Below are 12,141 nucleotides of genomic sequence, written 5' to 3' on the forward strand. Positions count from 1 at the left end.
AGGCAACGATCTCTCTGGAGGGTTGCCGGGAGTCTGTGAAAAAACCGGTGAAGTCGTTGCCTCTCACGAGTCAAAAAGTGTTACGCGCCGCAGACGCCGCAAGCACTGTGAAAACGCGACGCGACAAAGGACGCCACAAAACAAACACGAAGGAATGTACAAGCCCAGACTCACCTGAGCTTCGAGAACACGAAGCACGGACTCGCAATTTAGAGAGAAGAAACAATAGTCATCGTGGAAGAGACAAAATCCGCACGAGCGGCAGTAGAAAAACGGCAACATCAATTCAACACCACGGAGGAAAATGCAAAAAATCCCTGCTCTGGCGCAAAAAAAGCTCTGAAGAAGAGACTTCGGTGGCCGGCTACCGTATGGGGAGTTATCATCTCTGAAACGCAATTTTTCATGACTCCGAGGAAACACTTCACGGATCAACCCAGAACAGAAGCATTTAAGAAAACGCATGAAAATGGAAGAACACCTATCGCCTCTTGGAGACAGACAGTTCACAGCAGCAGACACAACGTGCGTGGACTCGATGAACAAGGACGAAATACGAAAGGCAGATTTGAGAAAGGGAACAGTGACCTGCAGCGAGGTTACAGGTGCTGCGGCCCACGTCTGAACGCGGGGCTTTGACCACTTGTTCTGCAGAAGCCGGGTTCTCTCGATCGCGGAGGCACTACGCAGAAATCGTGTGGTAGGCATTTCTTACGAAACCTAGAAAAACCACGTCGGACAGACACCCTCATCGCAGGAACGCCTTTGTAGTTGGCTTTGTTGCTATGTAAACATGGCTCAGGTGTATCCACAGTCGCGTTCCACGGTACCTGCATATTCGATTCGTGGTGCAAAAGCACCGCCTTCGACTGTTTATGGAAAGACAAACCTCATGCACCTCCTATGTTTCGTGCTTGCATTTCAAACCAGGGCACCGAAAGTGCCCAAATTTGTTGAGTCCCGGCCAGCGAAGAGAACGGATTCTTGTGTGGCGTCGAGAGGAGTGGGAAACTTGTTTGTCGTTGCCTTTCACACTTGTCTGTCTTGGTTCACTTTGCACCGCAGTCGGACCAACAGGGGAGACCGTAGTCCTCCTTCTCTCCTTCGTGTTTTGCTTGTCTTGTACCCGTGGGACTGAGTACGTCACACCGCCTCTTCGCCACCCGTTGTTTGACTAAGCGAATTGCTCAGGACGCCCCGTCTTGGTCCGTTTATGCCTTGTTTTGTGGCTCGTCTTTTGTGTGCTCCGTTGGTCGTCTTGTTGGTTTCCTGTGAATGACCGAACAGCAAGAGGGCATTAGTCTGTGTGAATTTGTTGTCTGCACTGCGCGTCCATGCCGATGAGTGGAAGTCTTAGGTTTTTCACATGGCACACGCGAAACCGGGAATATCGCTTTGTAGACCCATCCTGCGTCGTCTTGCCCAGCTCTGGGGGAAGACCCCAAGAGAAAGGAGATCGAGCGCGTGGCGCCGCGCAGATCCTCCTGTACAATGTGAACAGTGGCGACAAAGATCGAGGATGCCTCACGAATTTCTTCAATGCCAGTTGCTCACGAGACAGAGAATATGTTATTTCTGTTCTCCAGAAATACACGGACCACGCTACGAAGCGCAAGACCCACTTCGTTTGGATCGACAAAGCAAGCGAATTGCCGGCGAGAGATTTGGCGTCTGCTGTTGCTTCCCCGCCTCATCGGGGTGGTGAATTATGACTTCACGCTGTGCCGCATATCCGTTCTAAAATGTTACCGGCAACTTGCACCCGACGTTCGCTAACAAACATAACGGAATTGATCCCGCCCGTTGACACTTTTGACACCCATATCGAACCCGGTGCACGTGGTCTGTCCCTTCCAGCTGGAAGCGACTACAGAATCTCATATCTTTTGTCTTGCTCTTCCCTCATCCTCTGTTCCACTCTCTCCTACCCTCTGGAGTGACACAAACCTCCCGTTCCCGGCGCGCATGCGTTTCGTGTTCTCACTATCTTTGCCGGGGCGAACAGAATGTGCCCCTACCATCGGCAATAAATGTTTCTTGACAACCTACACTTTAACAAACCAGTGTACCACTCCGTTTTCCCCTTTTTGTCAACAGCCAAACGCCTCCGAATCGTGCGGAGGGGCCCTTGCACAGAGCCAGCCAACGAGAAGCACGTGAGTTGCCCAAAGTTGAATTCGAGAGGACAGAAGATTTAACGGTAGCCCTGCAACAGTGTCTTCATTGATTTTGAAGATTACCATATACTGACTCGTTTCGTTTGGTGCCGTGTAACACAACAGACGTCAAGTATGCACAGTTTGTTTCTTGGAACTGGCGTGCTCCGAAGACGTCGATCTGGACCGAAAAAAACTGTTTCTCCGATTGGCCTCGTAAAGGCGCGACAGGTCTTGACGTTCACGATGACGCGCGAGTTGCTTTGACACTCGGCTGCAAAAAAATCGCCAAAAGCGGCAGAGGAGTGCAGCGAAATAAGATTCGTTTTTCAGCAGCAAACACCGAACAGAACACGATGAGAACGCTTGGCAAACGGGGAGTCATTCGGCAAAACAAACTGAGAGAAAACACCCGAAAAAGATGCACAACAGCTCCAGCAAGAAAACATTGGTGGACCATTAAAGACAACACACCCAGGTGACTCGAGGTCGCAAAAAACAGCTTTCGAGTTCGGAAAACGACTTTGAAACCACCCACTATCTCTCTATATACAATATATGTATATATGCTGGAACACCTGCTTCTCCGTGCCTGTGTATTTCGCAGACACTGGTACAATCTGGCAATCCTAGCGTGACAGTCCTTCGTTCTCGGAGAACACGTTGCTACCTCGATTGCGGCAACATAAAAGGTTGATATGGAAATCATGTTTTCCTTTTCTTCCGCTTAAGGTTTCCAATGTTTAGGTGTCCGTTTGATGAAGTGAATTACTTGCTGTCTGCCCGCGTCCGTTAGTCCTGTCGCAGTTCTTTCGTGTCCTCGAATTTTAGTCTCGTTTCTGTCTCGTGTGCACTACAGGATGAAGAATAGATCTCCAGTTATGAGATACAGACAACCAAGTTTTGTGCGACTGCAAATGTCCATCTTACATCCTGGCTCGCTTCGACCGGGCGTTGTGAATCCGCTTTTGGAGTTGCTGGATCACTTTCTCCGGGTCTCGTTGTAGTCGAGTTCTCTCCACTCTCGCGCGAAGTTCATCTCCAACGACATGGGGAAGCGTCGCGGCAAAAGTGACTTTGATCTTCCGCCGTTTCAGTTCTTCACTCGCCAAGACCGCGCGGGCCGCGCCAGAGGGCAAGTCAACCAGTAGGCCTTTCCGGCAGTAAGCGATTCGGCCTATATTCGAAGCAGGCGAGAAGCTGCGCGGTAGTACCTGGCGCAAGAGCGCGAGGAGGTCTTCTTTCCGTTTGAACTCCTGATAAAACGGATCGTGGAAGAGAAGTGGAGTGAAGTTAAAGCGTCCAGATAATGCAGAACGCCAGGTAATTCTCTGCTGGCGCTGCAAAAGAAGGGCGAGGGCTGCCGCGAGGAGTCGCGGGCCGTGGACGGATAAATGCGTAGATGAAAATGGAAGAAAAGGGGAAAGAAGGGGAACAACTTGAGGTGAAAGAAGTTGAGATTCTGAACAGACAAACACAGACAAGAGAGACCCCGATGAACGGCCGACGAGTAAAGAGCCCCCGAAAGATCAGAAACCCCAAACAAGCACATGCTCAATGAGGATACGTGTGCAATCGAAGCAGCTGCATGAGAGTTGGTCTCGGAACGCTGGAATAAGACAACAGTTGAGATAACAACGGGAGCATTAGGGGCACGAAAGAAGAAAAAACAACGCGGACTACAAGGACCGGAAACACAGAGATGACTTGAGGTGACTTGGGGTCAAAAGGGCACAGTCCGATCCAGTGGAGACTCGGCTAAGAACACGAAGCAGAGACAGGAGCAGCACTCACGCAGCTGCTTCTATCCCGTCGTTGTGATGGCTTGTCTTTTCTCCAGTGGTTGTGCATTTACTGCACGCTGATGCCTTGGCTATCTCTACCTGCTCTTCACCTGCACCCTATCTTACACACTTTTTCTTACCAATCTCCCGGAGTGAATGTTGAACCATGGTCTCTTCATCAGGCGCATCTAGCTCTCGGAATCGAGCTTTGATAGTGTTCTCGAATTTCCTAAGAAGCAAACCCTGCTGCTGGCCGCGGTCCAGGAGCAGAATCGACTCGCCATGCTGTACAAACACCCCCCCAGCGGGTGTCTCTTGCTCGCCTTCTTCGTCGCTTTCATGACCTCTCAAATTACGTCTTTCCTTCCCCCTTTGTCTCCCGATCGTCGCCGTCCAAGCACGTGCTTCGTCGCCTCGAGCTGTCGACGCTGACGCGTCATCCACAACCCTAGTCGTTTCTGTGCCTCGCTTACTGCACACATTCGCATTCCCTTCTCCCGCTTCTTCCGCCCTTAATTCTCCAATTTCGGGCTCCGCTTCAGTCTCAGATCGGTGCCGCCGTTCGGAGAGACGCTGCGGTCTGCCCGTGCGGCCAGCACGGTGTACATACACTTCCGCGCTCTGGGGTACACCGTAATGAACCACTAGACCGACACGTGGGAGATCGAGCCCTCTTGCGGCCAGGTCAGTGGCAATCAAAATTGGGAAATCACCTGAGGAAAAGAGGAGCATTCGCTGCCATGCCGTTAGTTAATGCGTCAATCCAGAAACCTACTCCCGGTTGCGCATATCTTAGTCGTTTTGGCCGTGAGGAACGGCCGCTGCGCGACTCTGCCGTTGAACGCACTATTTGAACGGTCTTCTGAGTTACTTTGCTGGTATGTCACATCGGGAACTTACCATTTCCATTGCGTCGCAGCTGTAACCCGGAATTCCTTGTGACCCCAGCTGCTTCTCTCAGACATTTTGTCCATTTTGTGGCTCTTCTTGTTCGTTCGCTCCTTCCAGTTTTGACCCGCAGACGCATTTTCCAGTTTCCCGAGTGCACGTTTCAGACCTTGGTTTGCCATGCCCTGCGCTTCCGGAGGCTCATCGCTAGCTCTGTTTCGCGCTTCCCTGGGGTTCCCGGTTTTGCGTTTTTGGTGCCTCCAGGGTCAGTACCATCGTCCCGGCAGTAATGTCTGGCAGGATTACTTAGAAGCTTTTTCCGGAAGTGCATACTACAATTCAGACTCCTCGTCTAGATATGGAATGTCCTTTACCTCGCACAAAGGCCTTAAGTGTGGCCGAGCGTTGACTTTGAATCATGTCTGCATGCAGGGGCTTGGCCACAGGTTCCAAGAGCGGGTGGTACGCTAGGAGGCTCGCCTGCTGGCGCGAATTGCAAAAGATGATACCCCGCAAGTCGGGGTGGGGATCAAGGAGGCGCGCTTTTAGAAGAAAGAGAAGGGCGCGAATGCGTTTGGGCTGTTGGCGTGGGAGACGACAGACCATGTGTGTGATGTTTGATTGGCGAGCAGGGTCCTCCTCTGAAGAGGCAAAAAGCGGATCTGAAATGGTGGACGAAGAAGCCGGCACGGTCGCAGCCAAAAATGCAGCGGATTTCTTGGGGTTCTCCGTAAGCGACGAGAACGGTGAGGAGTTGCACAAGTCAATAATCCGCATGGAAGACACCGAAACGTGATTTCCTAGAGATGCGAGAGGCTTTAGTTCCCCTTGACCCTGGAGAAGCGCCTCCTCGGCCTCCGCGTCTCCGTCTCTGCGTTTTGTGGCCTCCTCGTTTCTCCGGTCATACTCAGGCAGCCTCGCCAGGCTGTCTCTTAGCCACTTCGGGAAGGTGGCAGAGAAGGCGAAGATGCGCCGGTCTGGGTTTTGTGTGGCGCGGAGGATGGCCACGACGTCCGCCTCGAGACCGCGACTGAGCAGCTTATCTGCTTCGTCGAGAATGACAAACTTCTGCTGGTCCGTGTGCAGCAAAACCGTCTTTTCAATCAACTCGCGCAGCCGCCCTGGCGTGCCGACTACCACGTGCGCGCCTGAACGCAGCAGAAACGACTCCTCAGCCTCGCGGAGGCGATGAAGCGAGGAAGAAGCGTCAGCCGAGGCAGAGGAGAATGCAGATGACCCGAAGACCAGCGCAATCTCCGTCGACTGCGACGTTCGTAACCTAAACGATAAGGGGATAAAGAAAGCACGAGGGTCAAGGTATGACAGCGGAAACCGACTGACAGGTTGCCCCACACCGGATCAACCAGAGGTAGCGGACAAGGAACTCGGCAGTCGGTTTTGCACGGCAGCATGTCTTCGTTCCAGCCAACAACGACGTCTGAATCAACAGAGGTGGCAAATCCTGCACACTTCCGAGTTCTTTCTCAACGACGTTTCAAACCGTTTCTCCCTTTGACTTTTCTTGTAACAACTTTCTGCTGGTGTGACCGTTCGGCCACCTACCCTTCTCCGTTGCAGTGCCTCGTTCCCGTCAAGGGCGCTTATGTTGTTCTGTCTTTCTCTCCCTCATCGTTTTTGCCAGTCTCAGGTGGCATCTGACGCCATGAGTTGAACTACTGGTTCACGTCGTAAAAGGCTTTTTTACCGGATTTTCTCCAGCCTTTCTTGTTATGGTCGTTATTCTTGGCATTCCACCCCCTTCCTTGGCTTTTTGGCTCTCCCCTTGTTTACCCTTGTCGGTTACGCGTCGCTCCCTCTGTACGCTTGCCTCTTTCCTCAGCATCTTTCTGTCTCACCTCCATGCCTCGAAAGCAATTTGCTCTGCCAGTTCGCGGGTTGGCGCCACGATTAACACAGGCTCAGTGCGCGGCCAGCGCTCCCCCTCAATGCGCTGAAGAAGCGGAAGAAGAAATGAGAGGGTCTTTCCCGTCCCTGTCGGAGACAAAACGAGCGCGTTGTCGATCTCTTCTGCACAGAGTTAAAACATCAGGGATGCAGATTTGAGTACATATACGTGCATAGGTAAACGAAACCAAATGCCGAGAGAAACACCAAAGATAGACACGTGTAGTTACACGGGACTGACTCTGGTCTGCTAGGCGTGCTTGTGCTCCTCACTCGTTTTTCCACTTTGTCTAAGCATCAAGGATTACATGTGTTTCATATGCAATAATATACGTTTTGATGCATACACACACGCAATCAAATTTTTGAGAATCCATATGATGGGTATAGACACACAAAAAATCAAAAATTAAAGAATTGAGACCGGATGAAGCAGAGCCGATTACACACAACGAGACATCAGTGGTTTCACAGAGGTCCATTTACAATCCAAGGGAAGCGTGGCATCTCGAACACAGAAAGGTGGCCAAGAACGTGTCGCTGAACGCCCCCTCCATGGCCAGTTCGTTTTTTGAAACAGCGCCACATTTCTGTTTGCCGTAGGTACAGCAGACAAATTCTGCACTTGATTTTAGAGATAAAAGTATTCACATCCACTCTTCGTTTGTGGAAACAGTAAGACACAGAGCTTCGTCTTCATCTACATACAGTTACGAAATATCTTAGAGAAGATGCAAATAGAGAGCATAGAGACCGGGCAACGAGAGAGACGACTTTAAAATGTCGTTGCAAGAATCGAGCGAACGTGACAAGCATCATACCCTGAAGCAAGTGTCGGAGCATCTGGCGTTGCACTTGAAAGAGAGACGCCACACCAAGGGCACGAAGCCTGGCTGCCATTGTGGGAGAAAGTAATCCCTCCCCACCTTCGATTTCTGCCCTGTCAGAGTGCCTCAAACGTTTGTTTTTTTCGGTGCTTTGCCCACGTGTATCCGGTGTACCCTCTGCCTTGCTTGCGCTCTCGTCCACGTTTTCTTCCCTTGTATCGTCCTTCAAAAGAGTGTCAGGCTGTTTGGGAGACGGAGGGAGGCTCCGTTCTCGGGAGTGTGATGACTCGGGAGAAGCGGAGAGCGAAGCAGCATTGTAGCTCTCCTCGACCCGAATGCGAGAGTCTCTGTCACTCTTCGTAATCATCACTCTCGAATCGCCTCTGTCTCTCCCGGCCCCGTCGCTCCCCACCTCGTTTCTTCTCTCTCTCCTTTTCGCTCGTGCCAGGATCTCTGCCGACCATGACCCAAACGCGCTAGTGTCGCCTTTTTCACGGTTAGCAGTTGCAGAGGCGGAAGCAGCGGCAGGAGAAAAAGATGGAGAAGCAGGAGAGTGTGAAGACGGAGAAGGTTGGCCAGGAGAACAGACGGTAACCCAAGACGTTCTTGAAGGCCTTGAGCACGGTGAGGGCTGGACGCTGTTCCGGTCGCGTCTCGTCTGCGACAGCGGGCTTTCTCTGAGTTGTCTGCTAGTATGCCGCTTTAACGGGGCTAGAACCGGACCTCGGAAGGTCGAAAAGCCTGAACTTGGTTTAGGGAAAACCGGAAAGAAACTGAGAGCTGATGAAGAACGAGGCGAGGGTTCTGCGTCGCGACAGGATAGGGCCAACTGGGGCGTCCTTGATCCCCCGAGAGTCGGAAGAAATCGAATGCCTCCGCACACGCTGCAAAGATGCCGCACAGCGTGTGCTTCCATTTTGCTCAGTTCTCTTGTAAAACGTCCATCAAGAGTCACGGAAACTCCTTCCACAAAGAGCGACTCACAGTGAAGATACGCAGGACGCCGCGCCGATTCTCATGTCCGCGTGTTTCAAGCCACGTCAGGTGGAATGTGCATTCAAGAGACACGTGGAAAGCGGCCTTTTGCTCTCGCTGTCTTTCCATGAAAGTTTCTTGACGGTGGGGGCATCTGGGTTTTGAGCCGAAAAACTGGCTAATTTCCGTTGCAAACAAACAACAAAACGCCTCCTTCGTCTACGGACCCGCAGAAGAGTTGAGGGGGGAAGAATAGGCAGAAAGAAATGCGGCAAACGTAGGTACATGTGCTGGGAGAAGACTGAACGTTTCCCCCGCTTGTGCGGGAATGCCTTTCAAAGTGTCAGCATTACCGCCTTGACCGCCTCTCCGCGTGTCGGTGCACCAAGGGTTGCCACGACGAAGGGCGTGCCGACAGTATTTTCTCTCTGGAAAATGCCGGAATGCCGATACAGTGCCGAAACAAAAGAAATCTTGATGACCTCTCAAATTTAAACCACGGATAAAAGGTAGAATAATGCTGTCGTTTGCCCGCAGGCGCTCTTGGGCAAGGTGCAACTACTTGAGTTGAAGGGAACGGAGGTCTGCGAAGCTGGGAGTTTCCATCGTGTTTGCTCGCTTGAAAAAGCTGCCAGGAGCGTGATCTGTCATTTGCAAATCTAGTTAGTGATATGCATGAAAGAAAAGAATGTCTAAACGGTGAAATACTCCTGAGTGTGTACCTTAAGAAGGAGACGCGCGTTTGTCTCAGACCCAGCAGTAAATGAGGACTACCGCATGCGGCGAGACAGAACAGAGGGGTGTGCAGGCACGAACAGCCACCGAGGATTTTGTAGCAAGAAGCAGAAGTTCACTATTCATTTTCCCCACAGCTCCCGCGGATACATTTGAAAAATGTCGGTCACCTTCTACCGTCGGATGCGTCTGTCTCGCGAGAGTTGCATCTGTTCTTCGCGGCTCAACTGCGGTACATTCGATGCCATTCGGTTGGGCAACCGCGATGCTATACTTGAACCACAAGGCTGCGTTTTCGGGGATTCTGTCCCTTCTGATCTGTACCGGGGATTTTGCTGCAAATTCCACTGTTTGCGATTGTAGACTGCGGAGGCGTGCTAACGTGGAGCCGGCACATTCAAGACACGATCGGTCACGGAGACGTCGCGCGTGCTCGGACCGTTGCCCCGTATAATCTCCGGCAAGCCGGGACGTCCATTCTTAGTTGCAGTCCCGCACCAAGCAGACACGCACTTAAGGGGCCACCGCCTGTAACTTGGGGCAGAGCCACGAAATGGGCGGAATGCACACAACGAGAAGTGCTCCGAATCAATGTTTTAAAATCTTAGGTTTGACAAAAAGAACGAAAAAAAAAACCGATTAGGGTAGATCTGGCACGAAACAACAAACGGCTCGCTATAGAAGCCGACATGAAACCGAAAATATGATGCTCATACTTCCCACCAACTGCATGGCGACAACATGGACTAATGGTCACACCGGTGACCAACGACCTCGCAGGATTTAGCACAGTAGGGTTCGCTCTGTTACTGTCCAGTCATTGGCAGTTCTCGCTTTGTCTGCCAACAATAAACTGCAGCAGGATCCATCAAGATAAGCGGCTCTAGTTGACGACTGAAGCATTCCCTACCTGAGAAACATAGAGACGAGGTCGCTTCTCAGATGCGGACCCGGCAGGAGGGGCATTCTGATCCGGTGGAGGATTGTCTTGGCCTTTCTCTCCCCCCCCGCGTCTGAGTCGCGTAAGTCCTTGTTCCTCTGGTCCCTGGCCAGGCGGCATCGCTGCGATTGTGGGAGCCGCCCTGGCAATTGCTTCTATGCTAGGAACCACGAATTTCTCAGCGATGGAGAGAGCTTCATTCCACGGAATTTGAGGTCGCGTCTGTAGCCCTGTCGTAATCCCTTGTGCCGCCAGCTGAGTTGCCTGAGAAGCCATCCCTGTTACCGACCGCACTGCGTTCGTCGCCAAGCCAGCAACGCTTGCTACGCCGCCCTTGGCATGGTTCGCAACTTCACTGAGCAGAGACGGAGCTGCGTAAACCGGGTAAGTATTAGCAGGGTATCCACCCTGTACGTACTGCGGTGTGGAATACGCTCCGTACGGATAGCTCATGCCATTCAGATAGGGTTCACCGCCGCCGCCTCCCTGTTGAGGAAGCCGTTCTGTACCGTCGGGGATGCCGTGATACCCCGCAGATATCGTGGGATAGGCAGGAAGGGACCCTGACTGTTCAAGATAGTACCCATACGGCGCTGCAAGGAGGAATATGCAAACAGGACAGCAACACCGGCGCATGTTTCGGGCACGCAGATGTCCCCGCGACATATTCCAGTGTCGCAACGATAAACTGATTTCTCCTTTCTTACAACCGCATGATGCTGGCTCATACGCGTGGATAATGAACTCCTGCATCTTTAGCTGCTAGTGAAGTTTTCATTTCTTCAACTACCAGGTAAACCAACGTAATGAGTCTTCACGATTAAAAGCACAGCAATACCGCCTTGGTGCTGGCTTATCCATAAGCACAATACTGTCTACAGTCTTACCTGCCATCGCTGAAGCGGCTGAGGCTGCACCCAGCGCGTTACTGACCCGGCTAACTGCGCCGCGGACGACATTGCCAGCCCCAATTACCGCAGATGAGATAATCGGTCGAACCATGTACGCAGCTGCGGTTGTATATGGATTTTGGTTTTGGGCGATCAGGGTCAAAGTTGCATGACCTGGGTCATGCCAGACCTGCGGCTGTGGGCTGGAGGGCGGGAACGGGAACGGCTGGCCTATGACGGACACGGACACGAGTGCAATACGTATATTCGTGAAAAAGGACCTCACGGAACAACGGGTGGTGGACTACCAACGAGACAGTTTTGTGGTGCATCCTGAAACCAGGCTCTCTCGGAAGTCAGTGCGACAACGACTTTCCTTCTCCGCAGTTCTATTACGCACAGCACTTGCCGCTAGCATAGTCGTATATACTGCCCCACTCACCAGCAGATGCAATCACCGTAATCATACTAGCACTCTCCATTATGCTGCTACTCACCAGACCCAGAGAGGGGACACCGGAAAAGAACGGACGAAATGATTCCTCCGATGACCGCCATTCGAAGCCTTCGAGTTGCCATCCCCTGATTTGTCTCGAGCAGCCGGAAACCTGCCTGTGTCGTTCGAAGTATGTTTGCCAAAAACGCAAAGGTTTCCAACTGTCAGTCACTCTTCCCTAACTTGTTCACTAGCGGTCCCATACGATACCGGAACAAGGAATTGTCCGATTGGCGTCTCAGGAGAGACAGACCTGGACAGAAGGGGTTTCTGTGCGATAAGACGTCGCCACGTTTATGATCTAAAGAAAAAGGCACTGGCGTAATTAAAAGAGAGGCAACAGTAAGCTATACAATGACGCGCCACTGCACAGCTCCCCGGTAGACACACCGGCTTCGTCTAGCTGTAGTTACACCTCAACCCGTTGGCGAGCGGCCTATCGGACGAGCATGAATCCCCTGCACACAGCCACTCAGGCTGTTCCCCAGACAACATTTTGCTCTAATCTCGCTCCTGTCCTTTGAAAACCAACGGGAGCTGCGAAA

The 12,141-nt window shown here is 52.0% G+C and overlaps 2 protein-coding genes across 2 annotated transcripts; both read right to left on the reverse strand.

Moving 5' to 3' along the window:
- Positions 1 to 2,285: 2,285 nt before the first annotated feature.
- TGME49_264160 (DEAD/DEAH box helicase domain-containing protein) lies at positions 2,286 to 8,476 on the reverse strand (the record flags this gene model as incomplete). Its single annotated transcript, XM_018781356.1, has 6 exons — positions 2,286 to 2,430; positions 3,087 to 3,618; positions 4,081 to 4,653; positions 5,203 to 6,107; positions 6,685 to 6,856; positions 7,555 to 8,476. 6 exons carry the CDS (start codon positions 8,474 to 8,476, stop codon positions 2,286 to 2,288), a joined length of 3,249 nt encoding a protein of 1,082 aa, XP_018637191.1.
- A 1,677-nt stretch (positions 8,477 to 10,153) lies between these two features.
- TGME49_264150 (hypothetical protein) lies at positions 10,154 to 11,679 on the reverse strand (the record flags this gene model as incomplete). Its single annotated transcript, XM_018781355.1, has 3 exons — positions 10,154 to 10,803; positions 11,098 to 11,331; positions 11,598 to 11,679. 3 exons carry the CDS (start codon positions 11,677 to 11,679, stop codon positions 10,154 to 10,156), a joined length of 966 nt encoding a protein of 321 aa, XP_018637190.1.
- Positions 11,680 to 12,141: the final 462 nt, after the last annotated feature.

Source organism: Toxoplasma gondii, chromosome VIIb (genome assembly GCF_000006565.2).
Source record: "Toxoplasma gondii ME49 chromosome VIIb, whole genome shotgun sequence".
Taxonomy (NCBI): Eukaryota; Apicomplexa; class Conoidasida; order Eucoccidiorida; family Sarcocystidae; genus Toxoplasma; species Toxoplasma gondii.